Raw genomic sequence first — 26,646 nt, forward strand, 5'->3', positions numbered from 1 at the left:
TTTTATTTTACATTGTCTGTAGTTATTCTTGGTAAAGTCTATAATTAAAAATAATTATAGTCTATAATTATTAATTTGTCAATTTCCAAATAACGAGAATTTTTCCTAAAAGTATTGCAATAGTCATACCTATATACATGTAGAAACAAGTAAGTAGATGGAGAAATAAATCGGAAAATTGACAAGTCTAAGCATAAATGTGGTATAAAAATTATTACTACTGAAGTAAGTCTCATTACAAAAAAACTTTAACAAGCTGTAGTGAAAAATGGGATTTATGACTTATAAGCCACTGAATAGGTATTTGTTTTTTAAGATTACATCAAAATCAAAATAATACAGATTTATTTGTAGTTATAGGTATTAAATACTACCAACTTTTTAAACAATCTAAACTGTTCTCAATAAGTACTACCAAAGGACAAAAAATTGGTTTATTTATCAAAGAGATAAATAATCAATACTGGCATAATATGAATGAAACAAATACATGTAGACTTGTTACTATAAAATAAGTCTATTAAATCAGATGCATAATATTGGTATTAGGAGGATTGCTTTGAATTTATTAAAGTCATATTTAAATAACAGAAAACAGTGTGTTAAACTGGATGGTGTATTTAATGATTATCTTCCTGTGATTTCTGCGGTTCCACAGAGTACAATTTTGAGCCTGATTTTATTCCTAGTAGATGTGAATGATATTTTCAGCTTAAATATTCAGGATAAACATTTGTTTTGCTGATAGTGAGGCCATTGCTTTCCGTGATAGTTCTTTTGATAAGGTTATGAAGGCTATCTGAGTCTGAAATTGGTTAATGTTTTTTTTTTTGTTTTTTGTATTAATGCAATTAAAACTAAAGTAGCTTATTTCTCTATAATTTTAATAGTGTTTATTATTTTATTTTGGCTATTTTTGTTTCTTATTTGTCTAAGTGATGTTCTTACAAAGATAATTTATTGTATTGTTTATTATATGGTTGTATATAATAATTATACTGAGTTTGTATTTGAATTATAGTATATTTTGTTTCCTGTAAAATTATTTCCTTTCTACTTTTAAGTGTTATTTAAGTAATAATGATTTTTATGTAAATTACAATTTTGGAAACATTTAGTGTTTGATCCCTCTGTTTTTATAATTACTTTTGCCCATGGCTCAAGTATTTACTTTTGAGAGTAGGCTTGATATGTATTATTAAAAGTGATTATTATATATGTATTGTTAGATTTTTATTATAAACAGACATTAAATTTGAAAATATTTACTTAATGTGAACATTGTCTCATTGAGGCAAAAAGACAGCTTGAAATCATAAATGGCACCTTGTACATTCCACAAAAAAAGAAAACTATTTACAAAAAATTGTGAAAAACCATTTTTCATCAGAACTGACAAAGAAGTAGGTGACAATATGGTTTTTTCTTACTGTAGACAGCTTCCATCTAGAAATTATTTTTATATTTTTTGTAGTTGACAACATTTTTTTTTTTACATAAAACTATAAGAAAACACAACTTTAACATAAAACTTACAGAAGAAAACAGGGAGTGATGAGGAAGAATTTTCATGGAAGCAATTTGCTCCCTAACTGACTGGTTTAATTCATACTGTCAGTTATTCTTGGTTATTTTTTTTTTAAATTGCTAACATTAAAATTAAGCAGAATTACTTCTTCAGAAATTTGGTATGTAGTTTTCTTGTAAGGCAAAGGTTTACAGAAAGATTGAAAAGAACTTATAATGGCTACCATTTTTTACACAGGCGCGTGCGCTCACACACACACATATAAATATATATATATAATATAAATCAACATAATCCTCCCAAGTACAAAAATAAGAAAACTCGCGTTGATTTTTAATTTATTATTTTTATTTTCTTTATAATTTTTACGATAATATTTTCACGGGATCCTGCATCATCAGTTGTATATATAATTTATATACAATTACATATTAAACACAAAATAATTAAAGATTAAGATTAAAGATTAGGACTAAAGGGAATTCTTTTAGCAAAGGTAACAGGCCTGCTTAACAATCGTTGTAATACTGCCTTCTGATACACAATGAACAGATGTTTGAACCATGAGAGGAGTTACCGGACCATATAAATATAACATATATTATATATATATACATTCATATATCTACTAGGAATAAAATCAGGCTCAAAATTGTACTCTGTGGAACCCCAGAGATCACAGGAAAATCATCATTAAATACACCATCCAGTTTAACACACTGTGTTCTGTTATTTAAATATGACTTTAATAAATTCAAATCAATCCTCCTAATACCAATATTATGCAATTTATTCAAAAGAACTGAATGATCAACAGAGTCAAAGGCTTTTTGTATATCCAGAAAAATCCCATTGACGTGATCACCATCATTCAACCATTCCAGAATCACATTTGTAAGAGTAAACAAGGCATTATCAGTCCTAATGCCTCATCTGAATTCAAACTGATTTCCACTAAATAGATTGTATTTTTCAAAAAATGCAGCCAATCTAAACTTAATACACTTTTCCTGAATTTTAGACAAACACAAGGTCAGAGCTATGGGTCTATAATCTGTTGGGTCATTTTTATCACAGTTTTTATATAATGAAATTAATACTACCTGTTTAAAAATTTTAGGGAAGATGCCATTAACAAAAGATAAGTTAAAAATATGAACAAGAGGCAAACAAATAAAATTATTAAGCACCTTTAGGATGTCATTAGAAACCCATGATTTACAAAAGTATTATTATCCTGTAATTCACTAATTTAAAAATTTCATTAGATGTAACTGGCTGAAAAATTTAGAATGAAAAGGCTCATTATATTTTATCTCCTCGCAAGGGCCTAATTTCATCACAATTTGTAAAAAGATTACCAGATGTACCATACAAAAAGAATCACTCATTACATCCTTTCCATCCTCCATATATTATTTATTTTAGAGAAGGAATTAGTAGCTTTATGTATAACATTCCAAATTAACTTACTACTATTGTTAGAATTTATAATTTAAAAAAAAATAAAAATAACAATTAACTATAAAATAATAACAATTTTAATGTTCTTTTAATTTGATCTCTAATGGGATTATTGACATTGTGGCTAGTTTTGAGTTCATTTTTTTTATTCAACTACAGGCATTGACTTAAGTAAATTGAATGATAATAAGAAGTATTTTAATAGTGAAAGCATGTATGGAATCAGTAGCAACTCTGACCGGTTGTCATACTGAAAATGTGGTAGTTGGAGAGAGAAGCACAGGAATGCCTAATAGTTAATGCTAATGCTTTAAAAGATTTTTTAAAAGTTATCTATGATCAGTAATAAGAATTAATATAGTACTAAATTAGATTACGTATGTATAATATGCAACTTTATATAAGTTGTAGCAGCAATAAATATTATAATTAAGAGTACATTAAAATAGAATTATCAGTATATTACAGATTGACAACAATGATGTACGTAAAATTACGATTGTAACACAACAATTTAAAAAAAGTTATTAACATTACTTAATAAAAGTTCTTGAATAAAATTCATAACATCAGAAAACCTAAAATTTAAAAGGTTACAACCTTGTTTTATGGAGTAAAATGTATGGAAGCAGATGCGAGGATAAAAAAATAGCCCATATTAAATTTATATGAACATGCGGATATTTTTTCATGAACATTTACATACGTGAAAACTGTCTGGAAGATGGATACAAAGTTTGTTCACATATTAAAAACATGATAACGTAAACATTTCTACACACATGATTTAGGGCAGTTTCAATGTAAGTGAGAGGAATCTTTGTGATGATAAAACTTGGATACATCACTATTGACCTGAAACTAAGAAAGAGTCAAAACACTGGGTTATAGTTGGAAAACTTGATCTAAAGAAGCCAAAAACTGTTCCATCAATAAGAAGGATGATGGCTACTGACTTTTGGTATGCTCATGGCATAATTTTCATTCACTTTCTAAGAAGAAAAAATAACAACTGTGCAATATTATGCATCTTTATTGGACCATCTAAATGAGAAAATAAAAAAAAACCATGTGAAGAAGAAGAAAGATTTTCAGGGTTCTCACTGAATTTTAAGATTCAATTTTCCTGACCAATTTAGTAAAAATTTCTTGATTCTCATAATGTTATGTACTGCTGTTTACTCTGTTAAATACATACATATTTTATTTTTTTAGGAATTTGTCTTTACAATGCTCAACAACAATGGTGTATGGCTTAGACTGAAGTTTCTTTGATTTGTTAACAAATTTCTTTACATCATCCAAAATTAGCAAGGCTTATTCTATGCATTTCACATTATCTAACCATCTAGTTTTGCAAAGGAAATTTATTATTTCCTGTGATTGAGGTAAATTCAGCACAATGTGCTGGGCTATCATAAAACAAAAAATAAGTATTTCTTAAAAAGGTACACATATGAATATTATTCCATTTGACAGATTCAATGCCTGTTTTCATGGCTACATTTAACATGTAAACCGCAAACACCAATACTCACCAAAAGCTTTCTTTCAGGGCATTCCTCTATCAGCTGATCACGAAAATTTTTAAAAAGCCTAAATTCACTTACTCCATCCACAAATATTTGCAATATTTTGTTTTTATCTAGAGGGGAGATACGTTCTATGAAACCATTGAGAAGATGTTGAGCAAAAATATACTATTATAATAACTTGTTTGTATTTAATTTGTTTCTGTATCAAAAAATCACACAATTAAGTTCACTTGCTCCCCTCTGTAGAATTTTATTTAATGCTTCATCAAAAACAAAGCATACCACAAAATTAACACAACAACGGAGCTGATTTTACAGAATGCCATCAAAGTATGGTGCAAAGCCATGACTGATGACATAAGAGAATTTAGTAGCTTCAAGCTGGAATTTTGATGTTACACAACTATCAGGAAACATAATTTTATAAGTTGCACTAATGTCTTCACATGAACTTAAGGATAACTTATTTTGTACAACATGGAGAATCCACATAGTCACCGCCTATAAACATATCTTTATAACAGAAAGAAATAACTGTGAGGTCATTTTGCATATTATTCTGTACTTAGGTTGATTGGATTAATATAATTTTTATAGTGCAAAGGAATATGATTCTCAAAAGGTTCAATTTTAGAAAAATAATATATATATATATATGTTTATGCTGTATTATAATTAAATTATTCGGGTTAGTTATGTAATATATAATTAAATAATAACTATAATGAGATTATTAACATTAATTTCAGTACAACTGCAATATAATAAAATAATACTACTGCATGTCTTTTGCATACTGTTGAAATGTAAAACCTGTGATAAAATATAAAAGGAGTTAGTTCTAACTAATTATAATATTCTAGTTACATCATTATAAGACTATAATAATTTGGTTTGGCAAGTAGATCAGCAACCAATATATATTTTTAATACTTGTAATGTGTAAAAATGAAATAAAATACCTTTATATTGAAAAGGTTCTTCAGTAGGTGGTCTTTCAGTCTCTTGTAAAGATTTCAGTTTTTGCCAACGTTCTAACAGTGCCTGAAACCAAAATATGTAAAATTAAAAAAAAAAAAAAAATAGTAAAGACATACTACACCACTCATACACAGTAAAATGCATAGAATTAAATTCTAAGAATCATAAAAAAATATTTTTGCACAGATGTCTTCTAATATATTACACTTAAATTATATTTTTATTTTCAATACAGAAAGTCTATGTTAACCCATATACAATAAAAACTTGATATTTTGAATAAAACTATCATTTTTCTTTAAAGTTAAAGATTAATATTGTTTCTGCTTTATATTAAGGTGAATAAAAAAAAGAAGCAAAAAAATCATTGTTAAATATTCTAAATATTCTTCTACACGATTCATACTTTTGATCTAATTTTTTAATATTAAAACCTCGTTAAGACTTTTTGAGGTAGATCAAATTTTAAGCCATCGAATTTCTGTGTGTTAAGGTAGATCGGTGCATTCACTTCCTCTACCTTCCAGAAATTTACTAAATTGATTGTAATTAAGGCCACATGTGTGAATATAATTTACAATTTTAGTAACAATTTTTAAAACATGCCCGATATTTAGAACTTTGGAGCATAATGTTTGTTGATGAATAATACAATGAAAGTTTTGAAGAGAATTATAATTTACCTTGTTCTGTGCATTTTTCTTTTACTTTTGTAACAACTTCTTTAATAACCAGTCATAGCAAGAGCACCATCAGTTGCACGAAAAACTAGTTTTTGTAATGATAAATTATATTTATTCAGAACATCCATCATTGCATTAAAAACATCAACCCCAGTGGTTATATCGTGCACTAGGATAATCTCCAGAAGCTCTTCACTTACTTTCAAGTTTGCATCACATCCGCGAATAAAAACAGCTAGCCGAGCTTTATCTTGTATTGTGTTTTTGTCAATTCCAGTAGCATGAGTTTCAAATGTTAGAATTATTGATTTTAGTTGATTACGTAAATTTGCAGCTATATCATCAATTCTGCTGGCAATGGTAATCTTGTTAAGCTTACATTTTTGAATTTTTTAAATTGTTCTGGGCACAATACTTCCACTGCCTGAATCATACATTTGCTACTAAATTCCCCTTCAGTGAATGGTTTCGATTTGGTTACAATTAAATGCGATATCAAATACTCGTTTTTACAGCAGCTGTATTATCTTCAATAGGTTTGGCAAATATGCTTTGTTGTTTTTGAAGTATCAATCTTAATTCTGACAATTTATCTACAAAAAGCTTCCATACATATTTGTCATAATTTTCTTCATGAATTGTATCACAGTGTCTTTTAACATTATACTCTTTACAAACAGCTTTGAAGTTTCTACATATCAAGTATAAAATTTTATTTTTTCCTTGAATACAAAATTACTGTAATTCCCAATTTTCTTGAAAAGTGTGACACTCTTCTTCAATTGATCACTTTCTGCTTGTACTTGTAGAGGGCTTGTGCATTGTTTTAAAAAATTGTCGATTAAACACTAAACAAACATTACTTTTTTAAATCAGATGAAAATTATTATGTGTAAACTAGACTAGAACGCAGCATTCGTTCACTGACTGTTAACAAACAGCTTCCAACTCTACTGGCATTTCATGACTTATTATCATGCACAAAGTATAACTGTTCTAAGTTAAGTACACACATCGATGCACAAAAACTCGATAATGCTAGTATGGTGGGGAGGATAGTGCGATGCATTCAAGGACTGAGTAGAAGTGGGAATTCAGTTGCCTTCTTGCATTCATGTAGTTAGTTTATCCAGTGCACATAGTTACTGATGTTTACAATCAGTATTTTGCGATACTATTTTTTTATAAACAGTTTTTTAAAAACTAATTTTGTTTCATTAAGGAATTTTTACTTATAATTTTAATTAAAGAATCAGTGTTGTCAAAAGTTAAACAAATGTATTGGTTATCAATGTTGGTAGGCCGCAGAACAGTTCCTGGCAAGCCGCATGTTTGACATGCCTGGTATATAGTAGTCTCCTGCATTATTTTACATTAGTTTTAATAATTGTTTTTTAATAGTCATATGCCATGCTTTATACTTATCCCACCTAATACAGAATATAATTTTACATTGCATTATGATCATGAAAAGCAATAAAAAAAATCTTCTGAAACATCAGAAACAATGTAAAGGAAGAGATTGAATATCTACGAGAACTAAATCACATGTAAGATCAACTGATACTTCAAATGATAGAAAAAATAAATAACTGAATATCATTACGGGGCTTCTTAGAAAAGTTTTCAAAATGGTATATTAACTGGAACAAGTTACTTAATCATTTAGGGAAATTTTATACAAATTATGATTAAAAAAAAACCCACAAACTAACAAACTGCCCTAATCACAAGAAAAATAAACTTTTAAGTTAATTAGTAAATAAACAAATTCATAAATAAATAAGGAAAAAAATAATTTTTATTAATTTATTTAATTCTTTAATTTCTACATTTAACAATAACATTTACAAAGTGACAATATTTTCATTAATTTTGAGTATAATGATTCACAAAAGGCTATAACCCCAACTGCAGTTTAACTAATGCTGCATCATACTGATTGTTTCTGGAACGTTTTTATTAATTAAACCCTAACCTAATTAAACTATCATTATTTTGCATATGTAATAGCATATCAATACATATAATGACAGATGATGACAACTGCAATCTCAAATTACTCCATTTATAATCAATAATAGTCACACGTACTTTTGCTGCATGTTAAAATAAGTTTAACCTACCTTTTCAGGATCAGTAACTGTCCTTGCAGTAGGAGGCTGAAAACGAGTTTTCCTTCCATTTTCTGCATTTGAATGGGCTATTCTCTTTCTTTCTTTTAATTCAGGCAAAGGCTAAAACAAAATGAAATCTGTAATAAGCATCTGTTAGAATAAATTAACCTCTACGGCCATGCCACTGGCCGATTGACAATAGTCAGAATACAGTGAAAATATAAATATTAATTTTGATGTGGACAGTTTTGTCATGCTATTCCAACAATCATTATATTATTGTTTATGCATCTATTAAGGAAAATAAATAGCTAAATACAAAGAAAAAATCCAGAGTTATAACACCTCACTGGAGCTTCCTAGTTGAAGTATAACAGCTGGTAGTAGTCGTACTGAAAAGGATCAAATCAGTTTTCAGACTTATCCATATAAGAATGAGTTTAACTGAAAAAAATCTTTTATAAAACAAACACAAAAATTATTTTTAAAAGAAATTTGTTGAGTTTTAAATACTAGAACTACCTACTTTCTAACCGTAACAGAGCATAAAATGTGTCTAAATGATTGAAAAATATCATATTTACTCAAGCATCCACTTTCATATAAGCACTGCGCTCAATTATTTTTACAAATCTAAAAAATCCTTTCTATATTCATTTGTGCCTATAGCAGATAGAGGAAAAAGTATGTAAAAAAAAGAAATAAGACAGAAATAATGCGTTTTATTTAATCTAAAATGACAATTTTTATTTTACGTCAGAGCCTAATTTCTATATTAACTTGTTTTAAATAGTAAATATAATTTTTCTTGAATTTCTTATCTTTATTGAAACATTTTTCCCGTAGATATATTTAAAATTCCAGAAAACTTTCAATCCAATTTAGTTTATTTGTAGTGACCCATCCTGATTATGAGAAGTAGTCGTTTTGTATTGCCATCCACACTTACAAAGCATATATATATATATATATATATATATATATATATATATACAAACACACACACGCACAAATATATATGCACGACTTTAGTAAAACTGATATCAACTAATCAAAAATCATTACTTCATCAGTATTATTTGTTTTTATCACTTCCACAGTATTTTTTTAATTGTCTACACAATCTTATCAAATTTTTTTATAAATTAAAACATGATGGAAAGTCACAACTGTTAAACCAATCGATTTCTAAAATTTCATCCATCCAAACTTATGTTTTAACTTGGACAATCATATGCTTGCATTATTTTAAACAAATTTACTCTTGAAAAAACTACACTAGTTGGTACTTTAATACTACAAGCAATAAAATGTAACATAATCAGTATTCAATCAAAACTGAAACATTTATTATCTTTGTGATATGAGATAAATAATTTAGAAAAAAAAATATATATATGTTAGAACAACAAAAATTACTGTATATATTTCTTCCTCCTTATCTAAATTACTATTCCATTAATTTGCTTTTAATCATTATAGTCTAAATATAATTTCAGGTTAATAAATAAAATACACTGTTCTGATTTGCAGTTTAGCATACTTATCTGAGTTTTTAAATATTAGTTAAAGATTTTAATAGGATATTTCTATTCATTCAGACGAGAGAAGTGTTTATGAGATGATGATGCTCCGGGTTTCATTTTGAGTTTTGGACTGTTTTTTTTCCGGTTATATTATTGGTTAGTAAGACTGTAACTGATGGTATGTGTTTTTCTGAAGTTTTTTATGGGTTTTGGATACTGGACTACCTTTTCGTCATGAGTTTTATGTTTTTTACCCTCCTTGCCAGTTGGCAATAAGGTTCATTTTTGCATATTATTGACTGTAATAACTGTTTACTTCTCTTGAAGGAAGGCAGGTAGCCGTTATTTTAGTTAATAATGTTATTATACTGCTACCTGAACTTCGATAATAGTTTAATTTAATTTTATTTTATTTTGTTTACTATAAAGATACTTGGTAATATTAATATTTATTAATTGGAGACTTGGTATTAATACGAGACTCAGTATTTATTTTATTTTGTGTCAAAATACAGGATGTCTCTTGACACCAGAGTTGAGATGAGTAAGGAAGAAGCATTTAAGAAAAGCCCTAAAACAGCTAGGTCTCCTCAGGTCACACCGTCTACGAGTCTAGTCGATATCTCAGCAATGGAAGAGGTGGTGACTGGAGAGGCAAGGATGGAACTTGGAAAGAAAAGAAGCAGAATAGTAAGCTCTGAATTGGAAGGTGAAGAGACTTTGGACATGGTGGTCTTAAGACACTTACCACCAGTACTATGGAGGATTTTCTTGAAGAAGCGGACAAACAATGGCCTAGTCAGGTATTTACTGAAATAAAGGAGGAGGCTGGTCTTCCTGAGGACAGAGATGAGAGGGAAAAAGTGTTTGCTTTGAATACCTTATGTGATAGGAAAAGCCCATTTTGTTGCCCATGTTTGCGCTGTGTCGCCTGGTATAAGGAGGACACTGATGAGGATAAATTCCATGTAGGAGATGCGATAAGAGAGGTCTCAGTGGTGTCCATCCTACCTGAGGAGGAAGAAATGGAATTAAGAGGCAGTAGGTATGTCATCCTCGTAAAGGACAAAGGCCGGGCGATGATAGAGACAGTTGTGAAAGGCCTGAACCAGATTGCAAACATAGAGGTGGATAGAATTCTGGTAGCCATTACCAAGGAGCAGTTGGGCCTTTCTGTAAAAAAGGCATTTGAATTCTGGGCCAGGCAATGAGAAATGGATGTCTCACTATTTTTGTTTGAAGAAGGTGGGCAAGTTCAGAGAGACATAACAAAATTTTCTACTATTGTGGTTCACCAGCATGGCACCACATTTGCAGACTTACTGAAGAATGTGAAAAAATCTGTTGGAGAGGACCTAGCTGGTGACATTATTGGTTAGGAAGGGTAGAGGGGACAATCTGGAGGTCTGCTTCAGGGAAGGGCATAATCGGCACTAAGACAGAAGATCTTGGTGGTGACTCCTGAGGCTATGGTGGTCAAGAAGAGTGTATTGAGAACAGTTACTGTCCACATAAAAGATCTGGACACAGAAGTCACAGGGGAGGAAGTGCTTGCTGGAGTTAAGAGGATCCTTGGTGGAGATGCTGCATCCTCCAGGCTAAGGTCGCTGCGACCCGCTTATGATCAAACACATAATGCAACTGCGATGATGTCAACAAGGGATGCCAATTGCCTGACAATCAACAAAAGAATTCCGATAGGCTGGCAATCATGCCGGATTGTGTTGAGGAAGCCAGACATGAACTGCTTCCGTTGATGGCAGGCAGGTCACAAAGCTGGGCAATGTAAAAGTCCAGATAGGTCTAATAATTTTTATAATTACAACAGGCTGGGCCACAGCGAGCTGAGTGTCAAGAACAACAGAAATGTATCGCCTGTGGGATGTTGAGACATCGGATGGGGGCTTGAGATTGTGGGCTGAGCAAGAAATGAAATTCATTTAGCTGAACTCTAACAGGTGTGCTGCTGCACATGATTTGATGCTGGGAACTGCTGCAGACATGGAGACAGATTTTCTCTTGCTTGCTGAACCAAACCAGCGCAAGGTGTCAGCAGAGGGCTGGATTTCTGATGACAATGGGGATGCCGTAATCCGAATATTTCTGGGCGTCAAGCCGTGTTGGGAATAACCAAGAGGTCTGGGTATGTGGCAATAGAACTGTCGGAAATATTGGTAGTATGCACATGTCTCTCCAAATTGTGGAGAAGAAATATTCTATTGGTTCATAAATGACATCGACAGGTTATTAAGGAACTCTGCAAGACCAGTGATCAGTGATCTCAACGTGGAATGTGATGAGCTAGCTGGCATCTGATCAACCAGAAAGGGATACACATTGGCCTCCATGTTGGGAGCTGTGAAGGTCATTCTCAATTTCTGATGGTTCCCACCTACATCGGTAGGGTAGCCGGTTTCGTAGTAGATATAACGGCCATATTGGAGAATCATTGGAAAAAAATACAAGTCTGGAGGATAATGGAGGGTGAATTTATCTGAAATCATATGGCCTTCACTTTCTGAGCAGTTAATCAGGTTGGACCACCCAGGATTGGACTGTAGAGACCAACAGTCACTCAAATGATGAAAGTTGTAGATGCAGCATTCACTCCGTTGACCTCACTCCAGATGATCTGTTCTGACACTCTGATGAGATCACTTCAAGAAGCGTGTACAGCAGGAAGACCACAAGGGAGGTGTTTGCACAAAAGCATCTATTGGTGGTCTGCTCCAATTGCTAGCTTAGGAGCCAAGGCCATTTCTGTGAGAAGATGCCTCCTAAGAGCTAGGTGCCGACAAGACAGACAGATCGAAATATTGGATGCTTGCTATCGCTCCACAAAGAAAAAATTAAATGCAGGCAAAAAAGGATGCCTGGGTCAAGATCCTGGATGAACTTGAAAATGACTCATGGGGGAGGGCCTATAAGATTGTGAGGAAGCATTTTGGTAGGTCTCTCCCCCATCTGTCCAGGGGGCAGGCCGTCTGGACTATTCAGGAACTATTCTCATACCAGGAGGAGGCTTGGAATCAAATAACATGTGTCCACCAGAATAGATTTGCTGTCAGGGAGCTGATTTGGTCGATAAGGTGAAATAACGGTATGAAAAGACCAAGACCTGATGCTATCCTGGCTGCAATTGTCAATAGCTTTACGGAAGTGCACCCATGGATGGTGCTAGATGTGATGAATGGCACACTTCATGGGTGCGACTTTCCAGAATGTTGGAAACGGGCAAGAACTGTGCTCATTTCCAAGCCAGGTGCAGAAGGTATGGAGAGTAACAAATTTAGGCTAAATTGCCTTTTAAATGTATTTGGCAAACGTTTTGAAAATTTATTTGTGGAGCGTATACATACTGAGGTTGAGATTTCTGAAGGCTTCTCCACCAATCAATTTGGCTTTGTGTGGGGGAGAACATCTATGGATGTTGTTTTAGAAGCATTCTGGACTGGGCGCGAGATTGTTCTGCATGCTCCTGGTATGTGAGGAGGCTACCTCTAATCGTCCTCCTCAACGTCAGGGGCGCTTTTAATAGCCTTCCTTGGTCCACGGCAGTTGAGGCACTAAAGGTGCATGGAATTAGTGACTATCTTGTAGCTTCCATTAACAACTATCTACACGACAGACAACTGGAGCAGGACACGGAAGATGGGACTATGCAGTTCGAGACATATGGAGGGGTTCCACAGGGCTCTGTTAAGGGACCACTGTTGTAAAACCTCTCATTTGAGGGCCTCCTGCGCAGTGAATTTCATTGCAATGTCTGATTAATGACCTATGCGGTTGATCTAGCCGTGATGATAGCAGGGGAAATGGAAGAGGTGGAAGTACTGATGAACTGAGCTGTTGAACAATTCACCAACTGGCTCCTTGCAAGTAAAGTGTTGCTTGCCCCCAAAAAAACAGCCATGTTGGTGATGTCTGGAAGATGGAGATTGCATAATACTGTTATATTGGTAGATGGAGTCAGAGTGGCCATGTCAAGGTATGTTAAGTACTTTGGCATATGGCTGGAAAAGAACAGTACCTTTAATGCCCACATGAGGGAGGTAACATTGAAAGCAGAGTCCATGATGCTTTGCTTGGGTATACTTCTAAGGAGCAGGACTGGCCCCAAGCAAAACAAAAGGAGGTTAATATTGTCAGTGATTACATTCATACTCCTGTACACGGTGCCGGCCTGGAGGGAGACCTTCACTAAAAAGAAAATATTGAAGAGGCTCGCTGTCCTTCAATGAAGGGCGGCTGTCAAGAAAGTCTCTGCATAGCTCACGGTACCCAACATGGCGGCTGAGGTTATTGCGGGCATCTACCCTATTCACCTCTGGGTTGCTCAGTTGATAAGAAGATATGAGGGTATGTCTGCATCGGAAGCCAAAATACTCGCCACCGAGGAATGGCAACTGGAGTGGGAGGCAGTGCTCCCACCAAAAACGGCACGGACTAGGCGCCTAATGTAGAGGGTGGAGCCATGTATCCAGAGAGGGCATGGTGAGGTGGATTTCTACCTCGCGCAGTTTCTCTCCGGACATGGAGCATTTGCAGCATATCTACATCAGTTCTACAGGAGGGAATCCCCCAATGCTTCTACTGTAGTGATATCGATACTGTGGAGCACACATTTTTTAGCTGTTGTAGGTGGATACATGTCAGGATACCCAATTCAACCTGGAGGGGTTGATTCCAGATAACATCATTGATTACATGCTTAAAGGTTATATGGAGTGGAATAACGTGGCGAAGGTTGTAGCGGAAATGTTAAGAAGAAAGAAATCTGACCTTAGACAATGAGGCGACATCCAACACCATCTCAAGACTGTAGACTACTACAGGATATGAACCTCCATGTAAAGACCTGAGCATCAGGTGAAAATCATGATCGGTAGGCAAGAGGGGGAAGGACAGCTCCCTGTGGAGCCATTGTTTGTCCGCGCTTGCGAGGATGGGCAATAATGATGATGCATGATGATGCTCTGGATCCCACGAGCCTGCAGGCACTCCCCAGGGCTGAGCTGCATAATGCTTAACTGCAGTGCTGGCTCAGGGAGGGGGAGGTGAGAAAGGGTTTTTTAGTCAGTAGGGTGTGGGAATACACAGGCTCTTAACATCATCCACCCAAACCCATATGAGTTCATCACTACCTGGGCCTGCCCAGGCATGCGTAAATGGCATTTTTTTTATCTGTGTATTCCCCAAAAAAAAAGAAAATATTTCTAAATAATATGTCTTATGTATGTCTTCCTGTAAAACCACAGTAATCAGCATATGAATCAAGAGCTTATATGTTGATACCTTTTCTATGGTCGCTTTTTTGATCCGTTCATAGGAATGTCTTGTCTCATATCCCAACAAAAACGTAATTGTAAAAAAACAATAAAACTTTATGAAAAGTAAATTAAAATAAAAAATTAGAAATGATTTGCTTTCAGATTAAAAGGATGCTCTTTCAATGGATTTTCTTGATCTAATTATACAGCATCTTCTTCAGTTGAATATAAGTGACAACTTTGTTGTTAACAGTACCTGTTTTTAAGAAGGTTACGAAATTCTTTCAGTATATAATCAATTATATTCAATGTATGTTATGTTAATCATTTAACATATTGTTTTTATCAGATATTTTGTGCGGATTGTAAATATATCAGAGATATAAAACCAACTGAGAGAGAAGTGCGTTCACTGTTAATTAAAAAAGTTGATAAAACATTATTAAACAAGCTTTACAAATTTTAAAAATCCACGATGTCGGCAACACACTTTTTTTACTCAAAATAAAACAAAAATCAGTATTGCACCTAAAACTAAATTTTTATTATTTATTTTATATAAATAAACACTTCAAGTTTAGTACTTATGTTTTGAGAAGTAGTCTCCATGTATCATTCCCACCTATAGGTGCCATCTATATTATTTGTAACATTTGGATTATTATTATGTAAACTATAAATAACATCTTTATCTTCAATCTCAGAGTGACAAAAATAATTATTATTTAATAATAATTTATTATCTTCTATATGTGAAACATATAAACAACTTGGCTAGCCATTTTAAATTATGATACAATATTAAATACAAACTTGTAATATATAAATGAATTTATGAGAAAAACTGTTTAAAAATTACGATAAAAAATCACAATCATGTTATTTTACTTTTTTTATAATTTTTTTTACAAAAAATTGGGACAAGGTAACGAAAAACAGACTGCAAACAACATAACAAAACTAAACAGAGCTCTGCTCGCTAAATGTGATCATTGTATAACAATAAAATTAACTTACACATTTATCAACATAGTTGTGTTTCTAATGCACTTTTCAAGAGATTAAGTATATATTGCCACTACCTAATGGATTCTCAAAAAATCTATTTCAGTTTGAAGAGTGGGAATATTAACTGTTTTACAAAGTTGTATTGCACCATTTTAGTGTGCTAATTATATATTATTATGCTAACAACAAATTGGATAATACCTATAAAATGAAGAGTTACTGCACTACTTTTAATAAAACTCTAATTTATAATTACCACTTCAGTATTTTTCCCAACATCAGGCAGTTTCTCTGATTCATAATGAGATTCAGAATTATCAGAGTCATCATTATCTGATGCGTTATAATTACTGACATCATGGGTAGATTCCTCAGAATCAGTGATAACTATAGCATCAACAGGTGAGTGTAATGGAACTTCTTCTACATCAGAACTTGAGCTGCTAACATCATCAGCAATTGTTGGAGCTGAAATAAATTAAATAGGTATTTATGAAACTTTAGTTTCACTAAATTGAGAGCTTCTAAATGTAAAAAAAAAAAAAAAAAATGTAATTTTAGTATAACATGTGCATATCAAAAGATTGCTGTTTTCAAAAACTATACAATAGTAATTAAACACAAAATATCTGCAGCCAATAATTAAATATTATTTGCAAGCAGTTTACCTGCTTTCTGGCTTACCATGAAATTCGTAACTGATATAAAAAATAAAAGTTATTAATTACTGTATGAACTACTAGAGAGAATTTTATTTTTATGAAACTTTTACTAAAATTCTTGTACTGATTTGCACTTTGTAACGTGAGAAGTGGATCAATAATTACTTACAATGTGAGGTGATAATCATGTTTATGAGAGAAACCTACTAAAAATGATCATTAAAAATTGTAAAGGTAATTGCAAATGAAAGGCAAGTTCCATTGCGAATGAATAATTTTTATAGTTCTGTCACTGTCATGTACTTTTACAACTAAATTCATCATTATTATCTTAAATATTTCTTTCACATGGACTAAACTGTTCAAATAAACATTATTTTATATCCATATTTTCATTTAGAAAGAAAAAAAAAATATATATATATATACATACATACACATATATATATCTCAATTAATACTTTCCAAATGAATGGCATAAGGATTTTGTAATACATTTGTGTGATGCCTCATAAATGTTTTTCTCTTGACACACATACTTTATAGTATTTAAAAGTAATTTTTCTAGAGGGTCATAAGTTAAAAAAAAAATATATATATACTAACACCCCTATCATGGCTTCACCTGTGCTTCATGGTTTCTTGCATTTCCCACCACTGTCAGGAAATGCAAGTAACCCCTGTGTTTATTAAATTCATGCTTGTGAGGATAATAATGATAAATAAAAATTAAAGCCTGTTCAATTTATGAAAACTATCAGTATATTGTAATTTCTTCAGAGCAGTTTGATCATTACAGGACCCACTAACTGATTTTTAGATTTCCCATCACGGTATCACTCGCAAAATACTCATAATCAAACTAAAACTACCATCACAATGTTACCAAATCTTATAAAAATTGATTCAAGAGAAGAATAGAACAGAAAAAATGAAAAATAAAATTTGATTTTTTTTTACACCTTAAAATACTACACCCAAAAAGTCTGAAAATGGAAAGATAAATTAAAAATTTATCTGAAGAGTATTTGCAAGCCTAAATCAAGCGAATATTTCATTTAGTGTAGTCGAAAATGGGGAAAATTTGCAATCATTGCTTGAAATTTTTTTACCTTTTCATTTAATCTTTAAATGTAGTATTTTCCTTTGTTCAACTGTCATTACTACCAACTGTTAGATTATATTTTTTTAACTTTTAAAATAAATCATAATCTTTGAATGTGATGTAGTGGTTCATCACTTTATATTTTTATTTATAAATAAAATTTTTTTGAGTATATTAATTTTTTTATCATTATCACAAATCTTCAAAAGTTGATTTTACAATCTGTGATTCTGTGTTTGCATTCTAACAGTTTGTCAGCTACATTAGATACCTTATTTTTTTATTTTTGTATGTTGTGTTATATTTAATTTTGTATATTCCTTTCAATTCCTCTCTATTATTTTATTTTTTAAATATTTTATAATGTAATTATTTGGTTTATTTGCGTTTTTATATTTATTTTCATCATACATGTTAATAATTTATGTTAACTGGTGAGTACTGCTTACTGGAAATTAATATGGCAGGGTCTTAAACTTATCTAATTATTGTGTTTTAATGTTTTACATTTCATATAATATTAAACATATAAAGTAAACAATAAAATAAAACTGCATCTCACAGATCTGCAATAAATTACTGATAAATATTCTCTTCCAAAATTATTATTTTTTTTATTGCTGTATCCTTTACCCTTTTTATTCCTGTACTCTTGTACAGTCTCAGGTCGACCATTTATGCCCCTGCCCTTGTGGCTAAATTCTGAGACTGGCGGGTGTGGGAAGGTTATACAGGGAGCAACCACCAGACTATCATTATGATGACTGACAATAGCAGACATTGTGTGAGAGGGTGACCCCTGGCTCAAGGGTGGAGTGTGAAGGGAATGGATCCCCAGTTATTCGTGGAGGGCCTTGATTTGAGGAAGGTTACTGAGATTACAATGGCAGAAGGAAAGGTTCAATTATTAGTGGGTGAATTGATGAGGGCTTGTGATGGTCTCCTTTCCTGATCAATATGCCAAGGGCTGGCATATTGACCAGCCCTTGTGTTACAGGGCTGGTCATCCACCTGTTTACTCATGGAAATGCAGCCAATGGCTAAGGGGCAGAAGGGAAATTCAGCAGACTTATTTCCAATCAGCTAGGGGACATTGTAAGGTACCTTACAAACAGAGAAGATGCTCATAACAGAATCCAAGAAGGCTTGTTGGAGCAAACTTATTGAAGAGATTGAAAAGGATCCGAGAAGGATAAGGATCTTGTTTGGGGAGACCACACAAGATTATTGTTAAGTATGTTGTGAGACCTAGAGTACCCACTGCTATGGATATGGAAGCAGCCCAGCACATCATTGATGGATTATTTCTACATGGAGATGGGGTTCCGGCAACTGCCTCAGGTGAAAAAGTGGATCTACTAGTGTTCATGAAGGAAGAATTGATCATGGCAATGGAGCATGTTCCTCATGACAAGGCCCTTGGTCCTGATGCGTTACCAAATCTTGTGATTAAATTGGCAGTCCGAGCTAATATAGATGTGTTTCCTGACATTTATAATACCTATCTGAGGGAGGGGGTATTCCCCGAAGCGTGGAAGGCATCTTGTGTTGGTGCCGCAACCTGGACGTGATCTGGTGCTTCCATCGTCTTATCATTCACTGGCGATGATTAATACATTGGGGAAAATCATGGACTGTATGCCCCAGTAAAGGCTGGTTCGTGCAGTGGAGGATGCAGATGGCTTCTCGGGGAGACAATATGTTTTTCAAGTTGGCAGGTCTGCATGTGATGCAATGGAGGAGGTGACAGTCACGACTCGAATTTATCTTGCAGAACATAAAATGTGTGTGTTGGTGGAGTTGGATGTGAGAAATGCACTCAATTGCGTTTCTCATGTCACCATTGCAAATGCTCTCTGGAATTTACAGGTTTCTGCATATCTGTTAAAATTATTATTGTTTTATTTAAGAGACAGGCGACTGACTTATACAGTGGAGAATGGCACGATTGTAAGGACCATTGATTGGGGTGTGCCGCAGGGGTCGGTCCTTGGATTAACCTTATGGAAAACAGTATATGATGGAGTCCTTCAAATTTCACTTCCGGAGGATGTTGCTATGGTCGGCTATGCAAATGACATAGTACTTGCAGTCGGGGCTACCACAAAGAGAGAGATTGTGGACAAAATTCAGGCTCTGTATACTACGATCAGCACTTGGATAGCTGGGGTTGGCCTTGGGATGGCCCCTGAAAAGACAGAGATAGTACTTATCAACTCTACGAAAAGACGTCAAACACTGTCATTGGAACTGGCAGGAAGGAGGGTTGATTCCAGAATGACCATTAAATACCTTGGCATCTGGACTGATACCCATCTTGGACTGAGGTATGGAGTCCATGTTATGGAAAGTTGTGAGCAAGATAAGAGAGGATAATGCGTGCGGTTGCCATCTTACTTCCAAACAGGGGGCCTGGAGAACTCAGGAGGTTATTATCAAGTGTGGTATATTCTTCCCTCTTATATGGAGCAGAGATCTGGACAGATGTTCTGATGTATAAAAGGTATATGGAGATAGTTGCTGGGCTGCATAGGAAATGCTGCCTCCAGATTTCAGCAGCTTATCGTACGATCTCAAGAGAGGTTGCAAAAGTGCTGGTGGGTGTTATGCCAATTGCTCACAGAAGGAAGCATAGAGAATTAAGGATGCTTCCTTCTTCGGAGAAGAAGTGATTGATTGTGGCCAATTTACAAGAGTTGATGAATACTTGGCAAGAACATGTGGGTTGCGGGAGAAAAAGGTCAGTGGACTTACTGTCTGATTGGGAATGTAAGGAGTTGGTGTGGTAGGACTCACTGATCAATTGATTACAGTCTTACGCAATTCCTGGTCAGGCACAGTGGTTACAGGTCGTATCTTTTTAGGTTTGCTCTTGATCATTCAGACCGCTGTCCAGTGTGTGACGTGGAGGAAACTCCATACCGTGTCTTCTTCTGTTGTATGAGGTTCCAGGATGTGTGGAGGTGCATGCTGGATGCCCTGGGTTGGGTGGACATGTTCAGACCTGAGGAATTTTCAGCAGATAATGCTTCAGGGTGTGATGCAGTGGACTATTATTGCAAATTATAATAGAAAAGTTTTAGAAGAGCTTAAAAACACAGAAAAAACTTGTAGGAGACAGCGAGCATTGGCGTGGCCTGCAAGGGAATGAGGTGTTGGAGGGTGCCAGGTTGGACAAGGCTGAGAGTGCCTTGGGGGCCCTCTTAAGCATGAGGGGGGTTGCTTTGGTGCAGGGAGGCCGTGGACTCTCCACTCCTGGTGTCAGAGGGCGTTGCTCACGTTTGTAGTGATTGTGGCTGACGCTTGTGTGGGTAAGTAATAAGTTGTTAAGTAGTTGAGTTATGTGTGTGTTAGATGGCGGATGTATGTTTGTGTACTCTGGGTGAGATTGTGGAAATTAACTGTTGAGTGTGTTTTGGTGGATAAATTATGTCTTGTGGACATGTCTTCATGATTGTTGTGCGGTTGTCTTGTGTTGCCTTGATTGTATGAATGTATAAATGTGTGTGGTACATCTTAGTACCTGTTAGGTATGCTACTTTTCTCGATGTTTTCCTCCTTTAGGTATTTGAGGTTTGGAGTGTGTGCGTGCAGTGGTCTGGTATGGATGATGTTTGCTTGTGGAGACTGAATGTGTGTGTGGGCGCTTATCCCCCTCCTGAAGTAATGCTTTATTAGCAGTTTCCCAGGAGGTGGAGTCGCCAGGGGTGGAGGTTTAGTCAGTTGTGCACAGGAATACATACGCATTTTCTGCTATAACAGCTTGCAGAATTTGTTAGCGAGTCCGACACTGCTTTGGCGCCCATAAATGGAGTTCTTCCTCCTCAAAAAAAAAGAAAAAAGTTATGAGATGTGTTGTTAATTGAAACCCAACCACCACAGAATACCGGTATCCACAATCTAGTATTCAAATCTGTATAAAAATAACTGCCTTTACTAGGATTTGAACACTGGAACTCTTGACTTCGAAATCAGCTGATTTGCGAAGACGTGTTCACCATTAGACCAACCCGGTGGATTACCTTTTACCTTAATTTTTCAAAGGGTATTCTTAAAAAAAAAAGTTATAATAATTAATAGTAAACTATTTTACACAAAATATTTACCTGCACTTTGTTTAGATTTTTTTCGCTTAATACTTTCAGTTTTATCAGAATCAGAACTTAACTTCCTCTTTAAACTGGATTTTGAACTCTGTTTAATAGAACGCTTTGAATCATGCGAATGAGATTTGGAATGTTTATTTCTTTTATGATCTTCTTTTTCAGATTTATATTTATTCCCATTCTTATCTTCATTACTATTTTTGTGACTTTTCTGAGATTTTTGTTTATCAGACAAATGAGTTTTTTCATTATGACTATGCTTTCGTTCAGATGATTGTTTTTGTTTACTTTTTGAATCAGTATCACTTTTAATATTGCTTGATGAACTGGAATGGCTACTTTTATCTTTAGATGATGTTGAAGATGAGGATGAACGATGTTTATCCTTAATATGTTTATGTTTACTAGAACTACTTTTACTATCATGTATTTTCAAACTACTATGTTTATCTGAAGATTTGGAATTACTACTTTTATGTTTGGATTTATATTTTGATTTATGTTCTTTAATTTTATCAGTTTTTATATTTGAATGTTTTTCAGAAAGAACCGACATACTTTCATCTATCTTTTCGTTTTCTTTTAAATTTACTTTATCGATAACATCAGTTTTTATTTCTTTATTATCATTTTCCTGTTCATTATCACCTTTATTATCAGAAATATTTTTAATATTCTTATTACACAATTTTATCTCACCTATGTCAGAATTAACAATGTCTTTATCAATAGTTTCATCAACTCTTGTTTTCAATTCTGCATCTACTGAATCAACAATTTCACTAATCATATCTAACTCTGGAGCTATATCATCAAGATCGAGATCATCCTCATTGACGCTATTAATTACTCTTGAAGGATGATAAAAATTATCATTAATTGTATCATGAGGTGGTGATAAATCCATAGAATATAAAGGTGGATTACTGTCTGATAAATAACTTGGTTCAGTACTAGTGAATTCATTTGACGAACGGAAATCTGTTATTTTACTAGGAGTATAAATATGGTTCCAGCTTGGCTCCACCGGCAAATATTCTTGACTTTTATTTTTTGCTATCTGATTAGATGGTGTAGGGCTGTAGTCAGGAAGATTTGGTTCTATTCCATTTTCACCTTTCGGTACATATTCGATCTTTGGCTTTTTAGCTGAAGACTTACTTTTAGGAATAACACACTTTACAATATTTGGAGCATATGCGACTGGAATATGTCTCTTCTTAAGCTCTGAAATCGGAGTTGGCTTGTAACTAGGAACATCTGAAGTAGATGAATAAGTGGCAGATGATGGAGAAGTCAATTCACTATATACTTTAGATATAATACTATCGGCATCAGCCGAATTACTATCTGTATCAGCAGATTTATTCAGGTAATCTTCTAACAGGAATTTCTCAACTGCTTCTGTAAATGTCTTCTTATTAAGCTTATTACTCTTAATATCTACTAATGAATTATCTTTGGCAATTTCTTCAGTCTGACTGCTTGAAATATTATGCACATCAAATTTTTCTGAAAACAGGAAAATAAAAAACAGATTAATAACTAATTTTTCTACATGGGATCCCATACAATTTATTTCTTTTATAAAACATACTATAAAAAATGGATAAAAATTCCTAATGACATACTGTACCTACTCGTATATCATAATTACAAGGACCATCTATTTTTTTTTCTTGCAAAATATTAAAATCTTCATAAGTATGACATTTTTCATATAAGTCATGAAACCACCAAAGAAAATGTAATATTATATAGATTAAATTAATATTATTGATGCTATGTTCATGTAATTTCCTTAAGGTACAAGTAACTCAGAATTCTTAAAAATAAAAAAATAAACTCTAGTATATACATTGTATTTCCTATCATTAAGATAATAAAAAACCAAGGAAAAAAAAATCTTTAATCAGAACTTAAGCAACTCAAGAATAACTAATGTTGAAGAAATTCAGAAATATTTACGTTTTCATGGAACTTTTATATTTAACAGACACGGTTCCCCACTCAACACTCTTCTACTGAAAATATTATTTTAGTTTATGTAATGACCACTTAGTGCTGTACTATCATACTAATTGCTGACTGATAATAATTATACTTTGCAGTTTTTTAATATGAACTCATTGAATGGATCTATGTCAACTTTCTTCTGCTACATTAGAACAATATATATATAAAATGCAATGTTTAACACAGAAAGGGGTACATTGATTTGTTGCTAATACTGGTATACAAAATTTGATTTATATTTTGTCCCAGAAGCAGAAATGAGTGATCTAATAGCATTTTTCGCGCTGAATTCAAATATGGTTTCAGAATCAGTCTATCACGCAAGGATTTTTAAAGACAACTATTTTAATTTTATAACATTACATATTTAAAATGCATTCTTAATATAATGTAATCTTATGATTTTACGATATTTTGCATCATGAACACCTCTCTTTAGGGTCCAATAATAGTCAGCTAGCATGCTCGAACCCCATTTGCCCGGGTACCACTTTTCCATATCCAAAATACCCTGATGGAACCATTCACCAGTATCGTTGTTGAATGCTCCTAGAATTGGAGGGAAGAAATCCAGGTGTAACTCCAAGAAGTGACATGCTGCATTCCATGATTTTATAACATCATCTACTATATCTTTGTAATTTTCCTATTTATGGTTTCCTAAGAAGTTCTGGCAAATGCTCTCAAAAGACTTCCATGCAGCTTATCCCACCTCATTTAACATACTATTGAAGTTGTCATATTTAAGTAAATCTCTAATTTGAAGTCCTACAAAGATTCCTTCTTTGAGTTTTGCTACACTAACCTTTGGAAACTTATTTTTTAAGTAAAATAAAATTAGATTTTAAGCAAATCCAAGCCCACTTCGATCCACTGCTTTTACAAAGTTTTTTGTAAGCCCATTTTATATGGAGTGGAGGTAAACAAATTTTTTTTCAAATCAACAACTGATGCATCAACAATATTATTCTTCCCTGAAGTTAATGCTGTTTGGTTTGGCTACTCCTTATGTACGTAATGATTTTTTCGGTCTCTGCTGTCCCACTCGCATAGAAAACAACAGTATTTGGTAAGGCCTAGTTGAAGACCTAGCAACAGAGCAATTACTTTCAACTCACCACAGATATTCCAGAAGTTTCACGTTTATGTAAGTTTCTTTCAGATTCGTAGTCTAAGATAGTGGCACTGATGGAAACTCATTCACAATGTGCAGAAGCATGGCTTTCAGCCTAGCTTTAAACAAATCAATAAATAAATGTCATTCCTCTGTTTTGTACTCATGACCGAATGATTCCATTACAGACAAAACATTATTACAAAAAACAAGTCTATAATCAAATTCAAAGAAATTCTTGAAGTCATTATGTCTATTTCTAAACACATACTTTTTTTCATGATACAGGAGGTTCCAGCCTTTTAATTGTAAGCCTAAAAGTTCTGCTTCCTTTTTTGAAAATTCAGATTCTTACAAGGTCACAGAGGTCCCCTTGTATTAGTAAATGTGGTTCAACAAATGAAAATGAAGCTTCATAGGTTGGATCAACCCTTACATCATCATTATCCTCTGCCAAATCTTTATGTTGTTGATCATCACTAAGTATGATATTTTCTGGTGGTTTAGGCACAAACAGTTCTTCACTGTGAGCCACAGGCCTCATGACAAATAGTAAATTATAGTAAAAAAGTGTGCTTTGATTTTGAACTAATGCTTGCCATAGTAGTCAGGCAAAAGTAACAATCGGTGGCTTGACCTTTTGACTTGAACCAGTAACTAAGATATTATAATTAAAACAGATGTTGTTTGTGACATCACTTTGACAATGATGACTAAGTCTGTAAGAAAGCCATTTTCTGACTCATGTTAGAGTTGCATCATCCAGCAGTTATGACTAATTGCATTGTTCTATCCTATCGCAGACCTTCTTTCAAAACAAAATAATCATTTTTAAATACTTAATCAATAGAATTTTTTTATTCATTTATGTATTATAAATGCGTAATACCAAAACATAATTGCATAACTTTCATAATGTGTATAATACTGAGCATGGTGTAACTTGAAAACTAAAGAAATTATGTTAACATTTTTGAATTCAAGGGGAAAATACAAATAGAAACCATTTCTAATTGCTCTGGGACAAGATCTTCTATACCAATGTAATTTATTATAAAGCCCAGTCACTGTGGGGAATAGAATAAAGGTGTAACTTACAGACCTGAGGGTCACTACATTTCAGTAGGCTTGGTAAGCTGATTTGCAACTATATATTTGGTTCAGTGAAGAAGGCAATCTGAAATCTGAAACCACTTTACTCCACACTTTCCCTTGTAAGCCAGGAATGAGATGCTGTTATTTTTAAAAATGACAATAATTTTCAGAGGTGACTTGCGATGCATGTCATGCTGCCTATAACCACTTCAATTATGGCATTTTAGTGTCAAGTTACTATGGTACTCAATGTAGAAGAGATATATCATGTCAAGCAGATACAAAATGTGTTTTGTTTATAAATTCTTGTCTTGTGAAAATCAGAAAATGATTGATTTATTTTTTATATATAGAGATGAAAATAAAAGAATAAAAAATAACATAATAAAAGTAAGTTGCACCACTTGCTACAATAATTATATCGCATTTTTATCAC

At 33.3% G+C, this 26,646-nt stretch overlaps 1 protein-coding gene across 2 annotated transcripts in view; it reads right to left on the reverse strand.

Moving 5' to 3' along the window:
• LOC142323638 (uncharacterized) overlaps nucleotides 1-26,646 on the reverse strand; it is an 89,248-nt gene that overhangs the window by 53,756 nt on the left and 8,846 nt on the right. For both annotated transcript variants that reach the window (XR_012756143.1, XM_075363577.1), the window contains exons 2-5: nucleotides 21,986-23,497; nucleotides 16,369-16,580; nucleotides 8,318-8,428; nucleotides 5,490-5,571 (exon numbers count right to left, since the gene is read on the reverse strand). Coding sequence is in view for 1 of the 2 variants with exons in the window: in XM_075363577.1 (XP_075219692.1) it covers nucleotides 5,490-5,571; nucleotides 8,318-8,428; nucleotides 16,369-16,580; nucleotides 21,986-23,497 (1,917 nt within the window). In the remaining variant the exon portion in view is untranslated. The remainder of the gene's footprint in view (nucleotides 1-5,489; nucleotides 5,572-8,317; nucleotides 8,429-16,368; nucleotides 16,581-21,985; nucleotides 23,498-26,646) is intronic.

Source organism: Lycorma delicatula, chromosome 4 (genome assembly GCF_047948215.1).
Source record: "Lycorma delicatula isolate Av1 chromosome 4, ASM4794821v1, whole genome shotgun sequence".
Classification (NCBI taxonomy): domain Eukaryota; kingdom Metazoa; phylum Arthropoda; class Insecta; order Hemiptera; family Fulgoridae; genus Lycorma; species Lycorma delicatula.